This window comes from Macrobrachium nipponense, chromosome 1 (genome assembly GCF_015104395.2).
Source record: "Macrobrachium nipponense isolate FS-2020 chromosome 1, ASM1510439v2, whole genome shotgun sequence".
Lineage (NCBI taxonomy): Eukaryota > Metazoa > Arthropoda > Malacostraca > Decapoda > Palaemonidae > Macrobrachium > Macrobrachium nipponense.
Window position 1 is genome coordinate 199196980 of NC_087200.1, and position 21658 is coordinate 199218637.

At 36.9% G+C, this 21658-nt stretch overlaps 1 protein-coding gene across 1 annotated transcript in view; it reads right to left on the reverse strand.

Moving 5' to 3' along the window:
* The window catches only part of LOC135219055 (uncharacterized), a 65626-nt gene extending 45438 nt beyond the window's left edge, over positions 1–20188 (reverse strand). Inside the window, exons 1-5 of the mRNA XM_064255486.1 lie at positions 20119–20188; positions 19701–19993; positions 12482–12715; positions 11970–12138; positions 10445–10729 (exon numbers count right to left, since the gene is read on the reverse strand). Coding sequence (XP_064111556.1) covers positions 10445–10729; positions 11970–12138; positions 12482–12715; positions 19701–19993; positions 20119–20188 — 1051 coding nt within the window. The remainder of the gene's footprint in view (positions 1–10444; positions 10730–11969; positions 12139–12481; positions 12716–19700; positions 19994–20118) is intronic.
* Positions 20189–21658: the final 1470 nt, after the last annotated feature.

Genomic DNA, 21658 nt, shown 5'->3' on the forward strand with positions numbered 1-21658 from the left:
AAACCCCCAGAGCCTTTAAGTCCCACAAGGTAACCAAAGGAAATCTGCAGGCTATGTGTAGGGCAAATTCAAAGGTTTGGATCACCAGAGATATCTTCGTCCAGCACGTAACCGTAGTCATTGGTCCTACCATAAAGAATGACCTCACCACAAATAATTTATCCATGAAAGCCCTTCTCACCCTCGACAACGCTCCTGCGCACCCACCACCAACCCTCCTCAATGACATCTACAAAGAATTCAAGTTTGTCAAGGTCCTATTTCTTCCACCCAACTCATCCCTATCCCGCAGCCCCCATGGACCAGCGGTTGATTTCAAATTTCGAAATGCTCCTCACCAAGCACCTGTTCAAGCACTGTTTGAGGTTACGGAGGCCACAACCTGACCCTTCGAGAGTTCTGGAAGGATCATTACAACATCGTGACCTGTCTGAAAATGATCATCGACATGTCCTGGTAGGGCGTTACATGAAGGACTTAAACTCTGCATGTAAGAGTGGGACTTCAAAGGATTTGAACCTGAAAAACTAATGGTGGAGAATATCATGTCCCTTGGAAAGTGTGTGGACCTGGAAGTGGATAAAGATGTTGATGACCTCGTCGAAGAGCACAAACAAAGAACTGACAATGGGGGGAGTTGAAGGAGCTACGTCAGCAGCAGTGTACAGGAGCTTTGGAGGTTTTGGAGGAAGAGGAGGAGGAAAAGGAACAAGTGTCGGAAGGGATTGCTGCACGTGAGATTACTTATATCTAAGACCACGGCAATAGTAAAAGAAAGAAGTACCAAGCACTTTCGTATTATTTCCAATCCATTTTCGAAGTGCAGTGATAAAAACCACGAGAGTAACTAACAAAGTAAACAGAAAAGCTGACAAATTGCAACAAAAATATCCGTAATCATTGAAAAAAGTTAAAGTCAGTACAGTAGGTACAGTCATATTCTTAATGCTCAGAGCACATGCTCTAATTTGCATGGAAAATCTAGGATTAGTTGCACTTTTCAGCAGTTTCTTTTGCTGTGTTTTATCTCCCAATTTTCCAAAACTTCCGATATGAAAAACACATTACGCTAAACTTAGGGACTTGATTGGGATTGCAGCATTTTAAGGTTGAATTGCAGCCCACACGACAGGAAAACGTAGGTAATTCGAGTAAAGTCGTTCAAAGGTATACAGTAGTGTAAGGTGCGAACTTAGTAAAAGCTCAGATTACTTCAGGTCCTGTTACATGTAAAAGTTAATTTTTCTATTCTGTTATTTGCTATATATATAACTCCTCCAATTTATTACAATGCTATTATTTCTTATACGAACAATTACCGACATGAACTATCCCTTCCTACAACAAACAAGCCATTTTAAGTAGTAGAGCTTAGTCAATTCAAGTTTTAGAAGTAAAGTGAAGGTCCGCTACTTTTGTACTATCTCTTGCATTGCAGATCCAGATACTTTTGATGTATGAAATATGTTTTCTGCTAAACACCACTCAGGTTATAACAAAGCATCGTCATGTCACATTGAAAATCTGTCAGCCTCTTGCATGTGGTGGATGCTACGAAAATATTCCTACATCAAGGGAAAACTGTATGCAGAAAAGGCAAAAGGGGTAAGCAATGATTACTGCCTGCAGAACCGAAGAGGAAGAGCAGCTGCTCAGATGAAAATTTGTACAGAAGCCATAGGGAATATAGTGTTCACCACATTATTTCAAAACTGTTGGACCAGTTGTCTTATAATGAGCACCTCTGTGAGTCAGAGGACTACTGTAAGTAGACATGAAGTGGTGATTACCAGACTTCTCTGCTTTACTCAGTGGGCCTACCAAGTGTCATGCTTCTGTCCCTCAGTGTTAAAAATTTAGCCTCAATCATGTTATTGAGAAAATTGGAGACCCCACCTTTCCTAGCTCTGTAATGAGGTAAGACTAGTGGTCAAAATTAGGATATGCTGAAACCCATTATCATCATCATCAGCCGTTGCTAGTCCACTGCAGAACAAAGGCCTCAGACATGTCCTTCCACTCCCTTCTGTTTATGGTCTTCCTATGCCAGTCTATACCAGCAAATTTTCTTAGCTCGTCAATCCATCGTCTTCTCTTCCTTCCCCTGCTTCGAATGCAATCTCTAGGGACCCATTCTGTTATTCTTTCATCCATCTATTATCTGACATTTTCATTATATGTCCTGCCCACGCCCATTTCTTTTTCTTACTTGTTAGAATTTCCTCTACTTTAGTTTGCTCTTGTATCCACGTTGCTCTTTTTCCGTCTCATAGTGTTATTCCCATCTTTATTATTTCCATAGGTCTTTCCTTTGTTTATTTGGGAAAATACTGGAACTGTTACCTCAAGATAAAGAAGAAAATAAGAGTTTTACAGTTAAAGGAAATTTTGATGATATTTGTTAGAATCTCACTCAGTGAAAATACTAGAGAATGTAGTGAAAATATTTCATCCCTCTTTTGTATGTAGAAGATGATGTAGAATAAATTCTCAAGACTTTATCAATACATATTCATTCCTGGGCATACTCCATCCATCTTGAACGTTTCTTTTAGGCACACAGTCAGTAAGGAAATGAGTGTATAGACTCAAGTATTTATATCAGTGCTCAGTGTTAGAGATCCCCTGAATGGAAGTTGGTGTATAATTGTTGCAGTCAGTACATGTAGGAATCTTTGGAACACTCACCGTGGGGACACCCAGAGGACTTGATTGTATGCTTTACAAATCAAATGTAGTTTAGGGTAATTGTTTAAGGCAGTATTAACATGAAACACAAAGCGCTACGAAAATTGAAAGTTATGATTTAGTAAAGTATAAACAATCGGTGGGTACTGCAATTGTATGTTAGGTCATGTAACTTGAATTGCATTGTAATAATCGCTAGGCTGATGGAGTATTATCAATATAATTTGTATAATTATAAAGAAAAGGAGACTGCCTGAGAAAATTATAGATAACTGAATTGGCTGGACACGATTCTGAGAAGTATAATTTAGCCATGAACATTGTGGAATTATTATAAAGGTGGATGTTTCTGTGACTGAAACCTTCATTTTTTATTTCTCAGACAAATTTGATACATATCACCACATTTATTTGTATTGTTTACTGATACATTCCGTATGAACATGATAAAGGTTCAGTTTAGAAATGGAAGTGCATGCTACCGATCAAATAAGATGTTCTACATTTTGAAAAAAGCAAAAATTTCCAATAAAAAATGGCAATTACTTTTTAGAATTTGGTCATTCTGTTGTAAACATTTTTATTTTGGAATTGAATTTATTTGTTTCCCTTTTACAGGTAAGTCAAAGTCATACGTTATTCAGTACCCATAACCGCTTTGGAATTTAGCTGACAAGGAGTAAGAAGGTAAGAATATTACTTTTCTCTGTGTACCCGTTGGTTTTCTTATCTTTTTCCATTTTTTTTATTTCCTACATGTACATTTTAGCATGTAATTGAATGTGAGCGTCATTGTTTAACAGTATTTTCCCGGTTCATTTGCACACCGAGTGGCAGGAGTAGATATAGGCAGTAAGTCCGAATACCAACGGAATGTTTAGTTACCGACACCATTATTTATGTTGACATGACACACAGCTGTGGTAACAAAATTTCATTAAAAAAACGAGAATTGTTTGAAACTGCTGATGCCTTTGTGGCAGTTAACAGAAAGAGTCATAGATACTGCGGTGCAAAGTAGGGTGGACCATAATGATGGGACACTTTTTAGATGCCGGTTAACGCCGTCAGTACACCTCATTCGGTGCAATGTAGGCATTACATAAGGTTCTTTGCAGCGTCCCTTCGGCCCCAAGCTGCAACTACTGTCATTCCTTTTACTGTACCTTCGTTCTTTCTTCCATCTGACTTTCCTCCCTCTCCTAACAATTGTTTCATAGTGCAACTGCTTTGAGGTTTTCCTCCTGTCACATCTTTCAAGCCTTTTACCGTCAATTTCCGTTTCAGCGCTGAATGGCCTTAGTTGCCCCAGTGCTTGGCATAATACCAAAAATCTATATAAATCAAATGAAATTAAATCGGATTATAAAAATGACATAGAATACTAAGTACATTTATTACACAACTGATACAGAGGAATTCAACATATTATGTAAGATTTGAATATTACATCGCTGAGATGGTCACCATCACGACGAAAACATTCAAGAGCTTTCAGTGACATCGGATTTGGAGATTCGGTAATATCCATTGGTCATCCAGATCACCTGATCTAACACCAGTGGACTATTTTCTGTGGGGTTACCTGAAAGATAGGGTATTCGCATGCAGGCCCCACCACAACATTAGAACTGAAACAAAGCATCCATAGAGAGATTACAGCTCCAGTTGATATGCTAGACAACACTTTACGCGATATGAGAAATCGAGCTCTCAGGGTTGTAATATTCAAATCTTAGATAACATGTAAAATTCCTGTGTATCAGGTATGGAATAAATATAATTAGTATTTTATGTCATATTTATAATCCAAGAAAATAGCATTTAAAATGAGTCCAATCATTATGGTCCACCCATTACCCATTGTCTAACTGCCTCTCTCTCTCTCTCTCTCTCTCTCTCCTCGTCTCTCTCAATCTCTCTCTCTCTCTCTCTCTCTCTCTCTCTGCCTTTTTTTTCCTAACATCTTCGTTGAGTATTCTATTCCTAATCAGTTAGCAGCCAGACCTCCTAAGTCCTTTTTATAGTTTTATCCATATCATTTCACTGAATGATGCTTAATTTTATTAGTTTTAGGTTAAATCCACTTTTTAGTTTTTATTTTATTCTGTGTAACTAAATTTTTTGTCAGTATTAGCTACTGTAGTATATTTTTTTAACATTGTAAAAATGGATTTTATTGTAGCCCTGATGATGGGAGCAGATTCCCGAAACGTTGGTTTAAATGAAAAGAAAAATGTTGCCAGTCTCTTTGCCGTTATTAAACTTGTGCTTGACAGGAGCAAAAATGAAAACAGCAAAAAAGGTTAGAAAGTCATAGCTATATTTCGGAGACACATTTGAGGGTAATAGACAGTGCCTCTGAAATATAGCTATACCTTTTACCCTTTTTGGTGTTTTTTATGGCCCTCTTTTATGAGATGGACTTATTCTTTTAACAGGAAAGTATGTAAAAGTATAATATATATATATATACTTTATATATATATATATATATATATATATTTACTATATTTATATATATATATAGTATATGTAAGATACATACTTGTATATACTATATATATATATAATATATATATATATATATATATATATATATATATATATATATATATAATATATATATATATATATATATATATATATATATATATTGAGTTTGTCCATATGTGTATTTGCTACTTATTTGATAAAAGGTGAAAATGTTCAGTGCGCGTCGACATTCAGTGATCGTTTCTCGTTTGTGATTTATCGGAAATGTTACATTTAGCTGTGAGGCTACCTACGTACAAAACTTAAGGAATCAAAGTGCTCTTAAGTGGCACTTCGAAGTATTCTGAAAATCATCGAGTGTCTTACGTTACGCCAAATTACTTCATCGACGAGTTTTATTGATACATTCTGCGTATTCGGCATAGTTGATTATTTTATAGCTTGCCAAAATAAGATCTCTGTTCATAAAATTAACTTGCCATGATTGAGCAAATATTCGACCGTGGAACTATGCTATATCGTTTCTCTTGTGCTGTGTAATGTTTGAATGGTGTTGTAAGAAAGAAAGAAAAAAAAAACAGATATTGCATTTACCTTTCGTGATGGAAGTTGGAACATTCGACAGATGTTAATAATTCCTCAATTTCAGGGACATCTTTTGCGGGAGTTCTTTAAGGATATTTGCCAACGTAGAAAAGAATGTTTCTTTTTTTCGACCATATTATCTAAAGCGAGCTTTCCATGTGTTCTCAAAGTTCATGGTCTAAGAATATTGTTAGATGCAAGATAAGGCTGATTTGAATCTTTCGAATAGGAAATAGGCAATTTTGCAAGTGCTCGTAGATGCTCGAGAGCTTATAGTTCCCTTTAATTTTCAAAAATGTTTCATTATTAAAGCACACACCAATATTGAATTCATATACCGTCATGGCTCACGAAAGCGTCATCAGACTATCTTGGAGGTTGTGTTTTACTTAAACTATATTATATGAAGCTGTAAGTTCTTAAAGGTTATGTCAGAGAAACATTCCTAAACATTATATTATATCGCAATGATTTCATCGTAAGGTTTAGACTCAGAGTAGTGTTTCTATTTACTGTAATACTCAAATATTTGAAATCTCTTTGCATCTTGAACTGATTAAGGAGAGGTTCGTGAAATAATATAACTTAAGGGTGCTACTTTAGAAGGCGGTCTACCTGCGTATTTCTACACTGTTTCGCCGTGTTTAGTACTAGCCCGTCGGTAGTCAAATGTCCCTAAAATAGCACCAAGGGTTGTAGTTGTTCGAGATTAAGCTGGCCTTATGCCAGCCTCGTAGATCAAATGTGGTAAAATACACTTAGGGACATTTGACCCCCAACGGGCTAGTACTAAACACGGCAAAAGTTTCGAAACACACAGGTAGACTGCTTACTAAAGTAGCACCAACTTATGTTTAATGGGCCACAAAATGAACAATCCATTTGCATAGACAAAAAAAAAATCGTCGTTTTTACTGACGAAGATTGTTAGAGCAATATAACCTCTGTAAGCTAGACATGCCACTTATTATTAAGTAATAATAAAGGTCATTCAGGTGAAACATTAGTCTCATGGGAAGCATTTGTTATTGAAAACTCTCGGTTTTCAGAACCTCGTCATAAAGACTACTGCTAATAAAGGGCCCCATACGCTGAACGATTGTCTGTATCGTTCGCAAAAACACTGTATATGAGTTTGTCTGAATGCAAAAGTGGGCGGGTTTTCGTGGTCTGAACGATCTCAGCTGATCCACATGTCACCTGCCTGTGCTCTCTCTCTCTCTCTCTCTCTCTCTCTCTCTTCTCTCTCTCTCTCTCTCTGCCTGCTCCCTCTCCCTCCCTGTTGATTGATTTGGATATCCTAGATTAACAGACAGTTATCATGTCTATAGTATATTTCTGAAAGAGGAATGAATATATAATTCTTACGTTACTGTAAAGTGGGTCATGGTTCAATGTATGGGTTTGTCTGCCGATATAACTCTATGACGCACTCTCTTTTATAGAGATGATGCCATGTCTTCCCGAGACAAAATCTTTGTTCAGACTGAAATCGGTGCAGAGATCGTTCATACGGTCTGAATAGTGTGTGTTTGGGGGTCGATAACAACAATCGTTCTCGTGTTGCCTCTCGAACAGATTCGTTCGCTGCCGTACCTAAACCTTTTCTTCTTCCTGAAGTACTATATGGGAATTCAGCGAAGTAATACACGTTTGCCATTCACTTTGTATGTGCGTTTTGTCATTTTTATTGTTCCGGGCTCTTATTTAACTCTTCTGCGTCTGTCCATCTGTTTGGGTCAAATTTCATAATTCAGTTTTGGCCCTGTTCCCTAGTGTAATAAACTTGAAATTGTGCTTGGTTACTCAGTCCTTATATAGGTCTAGTGTGATCACCATTGACCCATCACTGACCTCTCCCAGTATCTCGGGATTTGAATGGAAACCGAATTTTCTCGTTTTGTCCTTTACCCTGTAGAGTAAGTTGATAATTTTACGGATTTTTCAAATATTCTTTGGATCGACATATTTCAGTTTCAATCGTAAGTCGGTTACAATGTCTCAAAGCTAAAAAGTTTAAAATAGAATACATACAAAATTTATTTTAAAAACATGTTTTCATTAAAATGCACTAAACAGCAAATAATAATTTTTTGAGACATGCCAGGATTTTCTCACAGTTAATCATGCCTACAAAAGTAAAAGAGTGGGCACTACACATGGAAGGTTTTTATTTTTGTAGATATAATTAATTGTAAGACAATCGTGGCGCATCTCAAACCTCAAAAAAAAACAGTCTTTCTCTTCTTATTGCATTTTAATAAAAGCGGGCTTTGAATTTTTGTTTATTTATAATTTAATCACTTTGAATGGTATATACTTCTGGGACAATTGCACACATGCCGTGGGCTAGGCCTAAAGCTAAACTGATCCTTATTGTCTTGCATAAAAAAAACAGTAAAACTGAAATTTGCTTCTGGATTCTTTTGATCCTATATCACTGCTGGTACCATCTTTGGTTCGACGTGTTTTTCCGTCCGCTCAAACAAATTGCTGACTCATAACTGCACGTGGACTAACATGAGGGAGAATCCACCCACCACAAGTTAGGTTTCTTTATCAACTATGCAGAGTAGAATTGAAATGTGGAAATGAGGTAAGGGCGAATGTGTTAAGCTCAAAACTGGTCTTTGGAACTCGTTTCATTTCAAAACGAGTTTTATATTCCCGTGAACTAGACTAAAAGTACGTCCACAAACGTAATCATGGTGGTTGCTTTGTAGTGAATGCAGTGTGCTTTGTAAGGTCTTTCCGGTTTTATTCAATGATAGAAGTGCTAAGAGACGTAAAGATGTCAGGTTATATTTCGGGTTCTTGTGTTAAATCCATGTTATTTTCTGAGGTAATCGTTTCTTTCTGTTATGAACATAGATTGGCCCAACCATTTGGAATCACCATTTCCCTCGTTTCATGGGTGATGAATGAGTGGGCATCAGAGGCTGAATTAGTTTTTGTTTCGTAAAAAGAATTCTAAAGGCGAGAAACTAGAGAAACCTTAGGCTTAGGAGGTCCAGAGGTTAGCTCAGGTGGAATCACGATGTGGCGGGATCAGAAGCTTAAAAAAAAATAAGCGGGCAAATCGCCCCCCCCCCCCCCCATTTACTTAATCAATCCAGCTGCCAAACGCATCCTCAGTCACTCTTTCCTCTTTACACTGCAGAATACACATAGGACAATTGACCTATACCTACACACAGAACAAACAAACGAAAAAACACACAAACACACATACTTACTCAACTCCAGATACTCCGGGCTATGCTGTGCTGTCTGCTGGTCGAGGTCGCTGAGATACTAACAACAACAAAGACAACAACCAAGGACCACAACCCAACAACACAACAATAACACAACACCTAAGGACCACAACTCAACAACACAACAAACCAACAAGGAACACAACCAAACCACAACTCAACAACACAACAACTAACAAGGAATACAACCACAACAAAAGACCACTGCACAAACAATCACTACCACCACAAAAAAAACAACAACACAACAAGCCAACACACACACCCACTAACAACACCAAGAAACCACAACAGCTCAACAACAACAACAACCTTCAACTATAACAACTCACATGTAATCCAGCAGGAACTCACAAGCACAACAAATCCAACAACACAGGCACAACAACACCAAAGCAAACAATATCAAACTTAACAATAACTAACCAAAAACCAATAACACAAAACTAAACTATCAATGCCTTCACAGACCGCTGCTGACACTACTGACTTCACCAGTTCTGACTAAAGACTGACCAACACAAAAACACAGAACTCTAACAATCAACTCCAGGAGCACCAGCAGACAACCCAGAACTCACCAACAGTCGTTAACCACCCATAACAGCATTACAGCTCTCTCACCACACAGACTTGTTAATGGAACTCCATAACCCCTCCATAACGATGTTAAAGGAAATAAGTTTCGTCGTTTATTCTGGAAGGCAATGGGGCATCTCTTTTCCCCTATTATATTTTTGAAGGTTTCTCTCTCTCTCTCTCTCTCTCTCTCTCTCGTCTCTCTCAGCTCTCTCTCTCTCTCTATATATATATATATATATATATATATATATATATAAATATATATAATATATATAGTAAGAACATAAGCTAGTTACAACTCAAAGAAGCTATGGAAAGAGTAATGATGGGAATAACACTAAGAGACAGAAAAAGAGCAACATGGATACGAGAGCTAACTAAAGCAGAGGATATTCTAACAATAGGTAAGGAAAAGGAAAAAAAAGAGATGGATGTGGGCAGGATATGTAATGAAAATGTCAGATAATAGATGGACGAAAAGAATAACAGAATGGGTCCCTATAGAGATTGCAAACAAAGCAAGCGAAGGAAGAGAGGATGATGGATTGACGAGCTAAGAAAATTTGCGGCTATAGACTGGCATAGGAAGACCATGAACAGAAGGGAGTAGAAGGACATTTCTGAGACCTTTGTCCTGCGGTGCCTCTCACGAACAACTTCCAGCTCACTTTTGCTTGATTACTATCATGATTATCATTATTACTAATGAAGACGCTTCCCAACGATGTTTTGAGTTGAAGAGAACTTCTTTTTTTTCCTTACAGGAGCAACAAACTAATTAACTTAGGTAGGTAGGTAGAGAAAGAGAGAGAGAGATTGAAGAGCAGACCACTTACCCATCCTGAGTTCCCTGTCTTCATCATCCGAAAGGGCGTAGGACATGAGAGTTGACTCCTTTCGGTGTCTTTGTAGTTTGATCCTGTAGCAGACGGTGAAATCCCTGAGTTCTGGGAAGGGCGTCAGCAATCTGGCAAAGCTGCTGTTGGAAAGGACGCCGGTAGTCTGTAGGGACATCACCTTCACCTCGCCCTCCTTAGTTGTGGTTGGAGTAGCAGGGGTGGGCGACTCTCCCTGGGGGGTGGGCGGTGATGTCTTTTGTCCGTTGCTCTGCCATGCGAGAACTGCCGACCAGAAACAGAATGACTCATTTTCTCGTAAAGAGAGGAGAGAACAAAGATAAGAGGACTACCCTTATTCACTCAGAATGGTAATAACAGTTCCTTCACTCATTTAAACGCAAAATTTATTTATTTGCTCTGGGCAGGGGTTGGGGGAAATGCAATTATTCAAAGAGGAAGGGAGATAAAAGCACTTGTTCATTAGGAAGTACGAAAAATGACATTATTCACTTAGAGCAAAAATACACCATAAGTCTTTCAGAGATGAAAATAAAATATTCTAAAAAATGCCATGTCGTTAGGTTCCAGTAAAGATTAGTATTATTTCTGTTGGTCAATGGAAGGAAATCTCTATTCAATTAGAACTAAAAAACCAAGGCGTTGTTCTTATCATGACTTTTCCTGAAGAAAGTGTAAATGGCTCTTCATACTGATCTGTACCTCCTTTCATAATCTCTTTTTTTTTTTTCATCTTACTTTCCACCCTCTCCTAACAATTGATTCATAGTTCAACTGGGGAGTTTTCCTCCCTTGAAGCTTTTTACTTTCAATTTCCATTTCAGCGCCGAGTGACCTCATAGGTCCCAGTGCTTAGCCTTTGGTCTAAATTCTATATTCAATCCCATAAAAGTCACGTAAAGCTGTTGGTCCCGTTGCTGAATAAGCGCTGGTTCTATGTAACGTAAAACCACCATACAAACAAACAAAAACAAACAAACAACCCCTTAAGAGAGGTTGCCTGGAAATATTGACGTCATGGCAATCAGTGGAACATTCCCTTTTCAACTCCAGAATTAACAAGACTCCTAAAGCAATAATATCAAAAATTATATTTATACATATACATATATATATATATACATACACACACACATATATATATATATTATATATATATATATATATATATGTATATATATATGTGTGTGTGTGTGTGTGTGTGTGTGTTGTTGTTGTTGTTGTTGTTGTACAGCTCTAAGGTAGTGATCGGCCTGAGGGGGCAACTGGAATTGCGATCTTGTTTACTTTAAAGTTAAATTTTTGGGAAAAATTAAATTGATGTGTCCTTATATGTCTTTATTCTTGATGGGAAATCTTATAAATCTTTTCCACCTTGGCAATGGGGTACTTGGTCTGAGACGACCTATTCTATAAGCATTTTGTTTTCTTTGCAAATCTATCAGGCATCAGGGAATTTTACTGAGTACAATGTCGTCACTTAACACTGTCTATATTCGCACACCACACTTGGCACCTCTCTGTTTCTTCTTCTCTCCACCCTGTCTCCCTCTTTCTGTTTCTGCTTTCCCAGTCTTTCTCCACCGTCTTCTATCTCCCTGTCCAGCCTTTTTATTCAGATGACCTCTTCTTGGCGCCGCCTTCGGATTTTGGACTTTGCCTGGGTGTGGCATCTTTTGAAAGCATTCTTGTGTCTGAGTGGCTACAGACTTTCTACCAAACCGCCTTCCTGTCACCCTTTCTGTAGTAATTGGTAGACTTCTCATTTGGAAATGCCTCCTGTTCATACCCTGGCTTCTTCAGGGTGTGTCCTTTGCGTATCCTAGTAGGGTATTCGTTGGGACCTATTTTGGGACATCCTTACAGTCCGGCACTGCTGAGTTGATTGGTTAAAACCATAGGCCCACCGTTGGAAAGGTTGAGTTTAACACTTCCCCTTTTTCAAACAAGGGAGCATAGAATTCCTTTTCTAACATTTGCCAGATGGGTTGTTGGAATTATCCCTGGCTCTCTGACCTGTCTCAAAAAGGGAGCGCCAATTAATCCTGCGAAGAGGGCTGGTGTGGTCATAAATGAGGTGTGACCAAGTTTTCTGAGTTCCAAGTTCTTGAGGGTGCCTGGGCAGTATCGCTTGTCGCCCTTGCATGAGAAGGTTTCCCTTACGCTTCCTTGCAGTTGAGGATAACCTTCCTCTTGTCCCTTTTCTATTTGTTTTTCGTGCCTTTTTCCTAAGTTTTTATAAGTTAATGTCTTTTGAAATAATTTCCCTTAATTCAGTAATCCACACTGTAACATATATATATGCATTAAGCTACAAATTTCCTGTAATATCTAATTCACTCTACCTCAGAATAATATTCCAATATATGTTAACCGAAGTGGAATTTTTTAGTTAAGAAATTCATCAGCTCATGGGCGCGAACCACGGAACCAACAATTCACGACGTACAGTGAAACTCTTTACCCACAATGCTATCACAAGAGGTATAAGTTAATTCTGCCTCTCACCTACAATACAAATCCCTGTCGTGCACAGGTATTCGTTGTTTTAGAGTCGGCATCAACCCACCTCGACATTGATAACTTTGTAGTGCTTTTGTCGCACGCACGTCCTGAATTCTTAGTTTCCATGGTTCGTGCCCACAATCCATCGAATTTCTCGACTAAAAAATTCCACTTTGGAATTAGATATTAAAGGACATTTGTAGCTTAACGCATATGTATGCATCATGGTGATGTGATAAGATATACTATATATATATATTATATATATATATATATATATATATATATATATGTTATAAATTTATTTCCTAGTGTAATTTTCCCCCTTGGATGTTGTGGCTAAAGAGGGTGCTAACTTAACGTTCTTAGCAAATGTTTTTGTGGTAGAGTAACTAGCAAATGCCCCTTTTCAACCAAAGCTGCAGACCATGACAGATAATAACAACTAGCTCCCTAGCTAGCTGCAAAACCCCTTTCATTCCTTGAACTCTACCTTCATTAATGTATGCTTTCTTCCATCTTACTTTCCACCCTCTCCCAACAAATAAATTCATAATGCAGATGCGAGGTTTTCCTCATGTTATACCCTTCTGTCCTTTTTACTCTCAATTTTCCTTTCAGCAAAGAATTACCTCTTAGGGTTTAGCGCTTGGCCTTTGGCCTATATTGTATATTCCATTCCAGTGAAAACCAAGTGCCTTATCCAATGGTGTGGTCATTGCTGCTGCCACAAATAACTCTCAGGGAAACGGACTGTCGACATTTCATCTACATGGGATGGAATTCTAGTCTATTGCTGGAAAGGTAACATTACACACACACAGACACACACACACACACACACACACACACACACATATATATATATATATATATATATATATATATATATATATATATATATAAAACATAAAGTTGACAGGCTTTTTTATTTGTATACGCTTTGTAGTGACAAGCGTATCCAAATAAGAGCAAAGAACTTGAGAAGTTAAGAGGACATTGTGGCTATTACAGTTTCATATGCAACTGGTAAAAATGACCAGTAGATTCTACACATATATATTATATAAATGGTAAAAAGCTTCTGTTACAACAGAATTCCATCTAATAAAAGGAGCCCATAAAAATGCCAGGTAGGTGAATGTGAATAAATTGGAATTTGTCACGTATAATTTATAGCAGCAACTGTCGGTACAAGAGTCAGATGACAATATTGGCCTTGATTAAATAGGGACAGGTAATGAACATCTCAAAGGGCACATGGGATTCAGATGTCAATGATAAAGTTTTCCTTCAACCAACGCTCAAGAGGATTAAGAAGGATTATCAGTGGGAGTGACCTAAATTGGCTTAACTGTGGATGGATCTCTTGGTATAAATACCACCTTTTCTGTAACTTTTCTCATTCATCTACCTGAAGAGAAAGACAGCAGTCTCTGAAATATAGTATTATCTCCCTATATTTTGGCATTGTTATAGGCTACTTTTATAATATTATATATATATATATATATATTATATATATATATATATATATATATATATATATATATATCGAATAAGGTAACGTAAGAAAGAAATTTGAAAAAGTTAACCTTTGAAGTAATAATTATTGGGTCTGGAGAAAGAGAAGTTTGGTGTGGTACACATTCTTTTTGATTAACTTTCACGGGTAGAGTGATGTAATAATTGTGGTCAGTTTATTTCAGATAGGTTCAAAGTCGGACATAATGAGATAAGAGGGGGTACTTACTTAAACATGATATTGAGAGTAAACGATAGTGTAATGTTTTTTTTTTTGGGGGGGTGGGGGTCAGAGTTAATTAATTTTATTCCATTTTATTAATTGATTTTGTTCCATTTGAATGTTAGCTAATTTGGGGAAAAAAAGTATATTTTTGTAATTACAGGAGCTTATTTGTTTAGTTTGCGTTTTCAGCTAACTCCCCAGAGTGACTGCAACGGAACAATGGTAGGTGTAGTTGCCTGTTAGCAGTTTGTTTCATTTTGTTGAAACGAGTGTCATTTGGTCTTAAAACCCGTTCAAGATATATATATATATATGTAATTGTGATAGCCACAGTGCCCTCGTAACTTCTCGAATTCTTCACGCTCTCTGAATACACTTGTCACTGCAAAAGCAAATGGATCCACTTGCAAGAATTTGAAGCAATTACGAAGTCCGGTAGCGGGAAACGAACCTGCGTCCCACAATCACATGTGCTGCATTATGTAAAAATTAATTGTATGGTACATACACGAGTATGTTTGTCTGTATGGGCTCTTGAGAATCCGTTTTTACTGGATATTCGTTTTCAATAGAATATGAAATTAATTTGGCTGAGACTTTAAAATTCTTATTACAGAGCTTAAACATTGGGCAGTAGTGCCTTTGATACAAAGTATAAGACATTTATTTCCGATACGTCTTGGTCATTTCAAGTTCTTCTCCCACAAACTGGTCATACAAGTAAATATTGCCGAAATGCTAGAACTACACAAAAAAACTATTGTAATAGTTATTTTTCTTTAAATTGTCCCTTTTTCAGACCTTACTGCGTAGTCTGTATAATTTTCACGTTTGCGCAAACATACAAATTTGATCATCGAATCTTGATTCCTGTTCCCTGCCTGTAAACATTCTACAAGTCTCTCTCGAGAGAGATTTTGTCTTTGGAAACTGCAACCATAACTTACCTGCAATGAATAAAACTGAATAAACGAAGAAAAAGGAGACTTGGGACGGTTTTCTGTGCTGTTTACTGTTGTCCCGCATTCCTTTAATATGCGTATAATTTTACCCACTGTCTTTCTTTCGTTTCTGAAACTAGATGAGGATCATCAGTAGCGAAAGAACTGTTCGTATGTGCGTTAAAAAGGAGAGACGAACGACGATTCCAAAGTATAAAGACTTTTCACGAATCGACGACAACGCCGGTGGACGTGAACGCAGCGGGGAAGGCTTATAGTCAGCTGATGCGAGCCCATCAGCAGGTGCTTTTGCCCCAAACTAAAATCGATCTCTTTTCTATTCCTGCCAAACGGAGGTCTCCTATTTAAGAAGGACGCGTGATAACCGCTGCTCGCGACAGTGGCGTTCTGAGTGTTACTGGCGCATGATGTGCGCGTCGCTAAAAGCCTATTTTCTGAACATTTGTGACTTTTTTTTGGGTCCAGTGTGGAGATAATTTATTCACGATCGACATTAAACAACCTCTTAATGAACCACATCGCATTCTTAAAAGCCTTGTGCTTTTAGCAGCATTATCGGCTCTCTCGAGCGTAGATGTTCACGGGAGGTGCACGCATTGCAAGGTTTTAAGACGTTAATCGATGTTATAATGGTTACTACGACTCCATGACGATTGGTATTGAAGAAATACTTTTAGTACAGAACGCAATATAAGTCAAGAGGGTTATGGCGTTAAGGATACTGATTTGTAGAATACGTCAAAAGTTCCGACGATCGTGTGTTGAATGTTGTCTGTATCAGCTTTTACTGGGCGTGATGTGCAACTTCTCAGTGCAGACTTTTATCCAATTCGTGAGTATTACAAGCTACAAACAAGCTACAACGCTGCATGTGTATGTATGGTATAATACACCTATATAAGAGTATATACATATACATTATGTATATATATATATATATATATATATATATATATATATATATATATATATATATATATATATATATATATTGCTACTTTCAAAATGCATGTTTTCCCCTCTTTGAAATGTCTTGTAGATTGTGTAACATTTTTTCAGATTCCTAGATAGCTTAGAATAGGATGTTTTAAAATGTGTGTTCAGATTTCGCATTAACGTCTTGTAAAAGAATATATATAACGTAAAGAGAGAGATCCTTGTCTTTTCAAAGCTGCAAATGTTTAACTTTTATGTCAGCACTTTAAAATTAGAGTCTGCGAGATCCGTTTGCGTCCCTGCTCTGTCAGCGCGTTTGATAGCGAGCTCGTTGTTATCAAAAACATGTCAATCTTAATTATCGTTTACCCTCCGTTTCAATCGGGTACGTATCTGTTGAGCAGTCTTGTCTTGTACGTGTATGTATTTGCCAAGTCCCACGTGGATGTTGCACATTGTGTGTGTAAGATTGCATCAGATTTCAGAACTTTCGAGAAGCTTTCGTGCCTAGAACGTTTTTGAGACATCTGCTCTCTTCAGCTTCCGTCAAGGAAGAGATTTCATTCGATCTTAAGACCTCGAGGCAGTTAGATCTCTCTCTCTCTCTCTCTCTCTCTCTCGCTCTCTCTCTCTCTTACTCGACATCGAGATTATTTTAACGTAACGTAAATTTGGTCACTCATAACTTGTGAGAATTGTATATTTGATATTTCTTAGAATTTATTTAGTTTATTTAATTTCTTTTGTGGAATCTGAACAAACATTTCGTAACGGCGCCTGGTTTTTTGTGAAAGTGTAATATACAAGAGAAAGAAAGAAGTTGGTATACCAAAAAAGGTAAAGTGTGTTATATTTTTATTAGTTGCAACTAATAATGGATAGGGAGTGTGTTTAACTAATAACGGATAGGAATTGTGTTTAACTAATAATTGATAAGAACTGTTGTCTGTTACGAAGGTTTGGTAAAAACTGTTGGTTACAATGTTATGAAAAAGATTTACACTTTTACACATTGCTGATATTTTTTGTGTTTGTGTCTGTTCCATTGTTTGTGCACTTATTCATTTTCTTATTGAAGTGTGTCTTTTTGTTTTATATTTTCATTTGCATTCACAATTTAATTGACTTAGTTATTTTCATTGCTTTATCATTGCACATTTAATTAAATTTAACACTTGTGAATTGATTTGCATTTACTTAGAATTCTTTTCAAGTTTTATTATTGTTTAGCACTTGTGAATTAATTTCAAATTTTCAATTATTGCCTAACACTTTTGAATTTTGATTGAATTAATTTTCTTGAATTTTGTGATAAATTAATTTTCATTTAATTTTACTTAATTTGATTCAAGAATTAATTAAACTTTACTTTGTTTTCAAGTAACAGTAATTTTCCCTGATATTGTGAATTTCACTTATAAATTTTGAATTTAATAATAAATTTTTGTATTTAAAATTTTTATAAGTGTTTTCTTTATCTTACACCAGTATAAATATATTTAATTATGACTATATTTATGATAGGTAGAAACATAGAGTGGTAATTGATTTGCTTTCCTTCAATTTAATTGAAGTGACTTAGAACCAGGGAAGTACTTAGACTTCTGAAATCAGGGAAATACTTAGAGTTTTAAAATTGTTGAAGGAGTGATGCCCTTTGATTAATTTAATTACTTACAAGATTACCTCACACCTGTTTTGATGAACTTAGTCTGATTTTCTGCAATACTGGTAAGTGTTAAGGGATCACTGTTGCCTTTAGTGTATTCAGTCGTTTAAACGTGTTATGAGGGTTCAGGTGTTTGGCTTTTGGTGAGGTAATATTTGATGCAAGGTAACCAGATACTTGGCACTTCGTAACAATATATATATATGCAGAAGCTAGATCCTATGTCGTACCTCTAAGTAAATGGGGATACAATCCACAATGATTTAATATTCTTCTGTAGTTGTATAAGATATATATAATTATAGCTTTCGACCATCAGCTGTGGTCTTCACAAAAAAAATAAAAGAAATAAAATAAAATAGAAAGACCACAAAACCACAGCTGATAGTCGAGAGCTATAATTTGCTGTACAAGAAATATATATTTTATACAATTACAGAAGGATTTTAAATCATTGTGGATTGTATCCACTTTTATATATATATATAATATATATATATATATATATATATATATATATATATAATATATATATATAATATCAATTCATCTAACAGCCTATTTACACAGGAATGAAATAACATGAAATGCAGAAAAGCCTGATGAGGTAGAATCTTCAGATGTTTGGCAACAATGATATTCGGTATAGGTTCACTTGAGTAGGAATTTACTTAAAAATTTTACAAAGAGTAGTGGGTAGACTAAGTTAAATTTAGAAATCAAATACAGTGAAGCTGTATATGAAAGTAAGATCATACAAAAGCACGAGCCATATTGGTATGTGAATGTGAATCAGTGCATCAGAATGAAATAATGTCCTACAGATTTTGTTGATTCATAATAAAGCTTTAAGAAGACTCTATAAGAATTCAGGTGGCAGGATAGAGTTTAGAAGGCAACAGAAGGGAAATTATGCAAAAACCATCATTCTGTAGATGAGATAGTGATGAAAATGGTATAGAGATAGTGGACACAGGAAGGGCTGGAAGACCCAGAACTACTTCGCTGTGAACTGTCAGAAAAGAGGCTGGGGACTAGCGAAGATTTGTGAATGTTATGATCTCATCTACAGATGGTTCTTATATAAACATATATATGTATATATACATACATACATAACATACATATATATATATATATATATACATTATATAATAATATAATATATATAATATATATATATATATATATATATATATATATATATATATATATATAATGTTTGCAGGTTTGCCACAAGGACAAAAATTAAAGATTAAATGCCAAGTACTCTAGTGTAATTGTTACATGTGTTCAAGGGTACCTTGGGAATGTGTGATAATTACATGAAATTACTGGGTACCTAATTTTTCATTTTCTCCTAATTTTGGCAAACTTACAAATTTGATATCATGCCCAAGTTTTGTGACTTACTATAGGCAGTACCCGGTTATCGGGGATGGGGGTGGGGGCGGTTCGTTTCCCTGGGGTGTGTTGATAAGCAAAAACCGCCATTAACCAAAACTGTGAGTTAAGGAAAGAAGACGACATATCAGTCACGAAGGAAGTCGAAGGGGATGTCTCGTATCTCTCCCACTGCTCCTCCGACCAAGAGATACAAGTGTCACATTTGTTAACCCTATCACACTCACGCCCTCGGCACCTAGCACAAAAGGCGTGAGAGTCAACATCAATACTAGAGCGAAAAGCTCCACATTTCTTGCCCCCTACTCCAGGGCACAGATGGGGGGCGAGAGGGCTTGCCAGATTCGTGGGTTTGCATTGTAAAAATATCACAAACACACAAAAAGCAATTATAACAATAAAAAACAAAAGCAAGGAAAGATCTCACGACATAGGTGGGCAGAGAGGACGTCTGCACACGACATAGGTGGGCAGAGAGGACGTCTGCACACGATCATGGCCTAAAGCAAAGTGGAATGTTTACGTCCAGTCGGAGGGGACTCCTGACTATTGGACAAGCAGTTACCGCCTAACTACTTTGTTATTAGAATCTTACGACCGAGTTCCAGCTGTGCTGAAAGTAATTCCTTATGTAAAGGACCGATGGTTTGTATAACGTGTAGGAACAACCAACAATTTCAAAAAATTCTTTCATATGACCCAGCCTTAGGAAAACTATTCAAGGGATATGGGAAGGTCCAAGTATGAAAAAATAAAAATCTAGAAACAGAAATTCTGTCTAAATCTTGGCGGAATCCCAAAATCTGTTGCACTATTGGCCTCATAATAAAAGGTCAGGGGGAGTAAATCTTTCCCTACCTATCCCTGTCAGCTGAATTTAAGGAAACTCTGCCAGGTGCTCTGGGAGGAGAATCCAGGCCTAAACAAAGGTGTAGAGAAACCAAGAATGGACAGAAATGTAAGGGTGCTATGCACAGACTCTAAAAGGCTGGAACTATTTCGTAATGGGTTAAAACTGAGAAGTGTATACCGTCCCTACACTTGACCCATACGGAAAAGTAGAGCAAGGGAAAGCACTTCACATCATAACCAGCTCCAATATCATGAGTGTTTGACCAGTCTACATAAAAGGAACCAAACGTCAATGAACAGTTTAACAGCTTTGAGTATGGCTAGTATGGCAAGAACTTATAAGTGAAATCAGAAGTCTCCTGTCAGCTACTGGTAGGTTTGCAGGGATAAAAGACTCTTAGCCTTAGTGCTATGGGGTTTGAAAATTTTACCTGTCACTTTCCTAGTTATGACAACCTCTATGTTCAGGAGGCAGACTGCATCTGAACAATGATTCAGATGCCTTCTCTATAAAAATAAAATGTTTGCAGCAAATAAGAAATATTTCTGCTCCAATTAGTACACGAGTCACGTGAGTTAGTGGACACAGATTCAGGCATATATGAGGGAAAGGTTTAAGCAAGTTCTCAGGGATAGGGTACTAGAATAAAGGCTTCTACGAGTCAAGGAAAGGTTAAGAGATACCTCTTTAAACATTCAATATATGCGGCAATCTTTTTAAAATAAACATGGGATAAACGTGATAAGAGATGATGTGCAATAATATTTTTTCCCTTAAATGTCGTGTAAATTCCTCTACAACCAAGGGCCAGCCAAGTCTTCATGACGATTCAACAACAACCTAAATCCTATTCTTAACATGTTGCAGTTCTTCAGAATTCAAAAGGTAAAAGTATCAGAAGGGTAGTGTCGGCTATTCTTCAGAATTCAAAAGGTACCTACATGTAACAACCAGAAAGGTAGTGTGTATTTATCACTACGAAGTCAAGTGGAAACGTCACACAAGGAACAACAGTGCCTACATGACCAGTAGCTTCCAGTTGTGTCCGCACCTTGTATCTATCAAAACGTACGAATAGGCTTAATAAGCACATTTCGAGTCAAAACTGCATTAG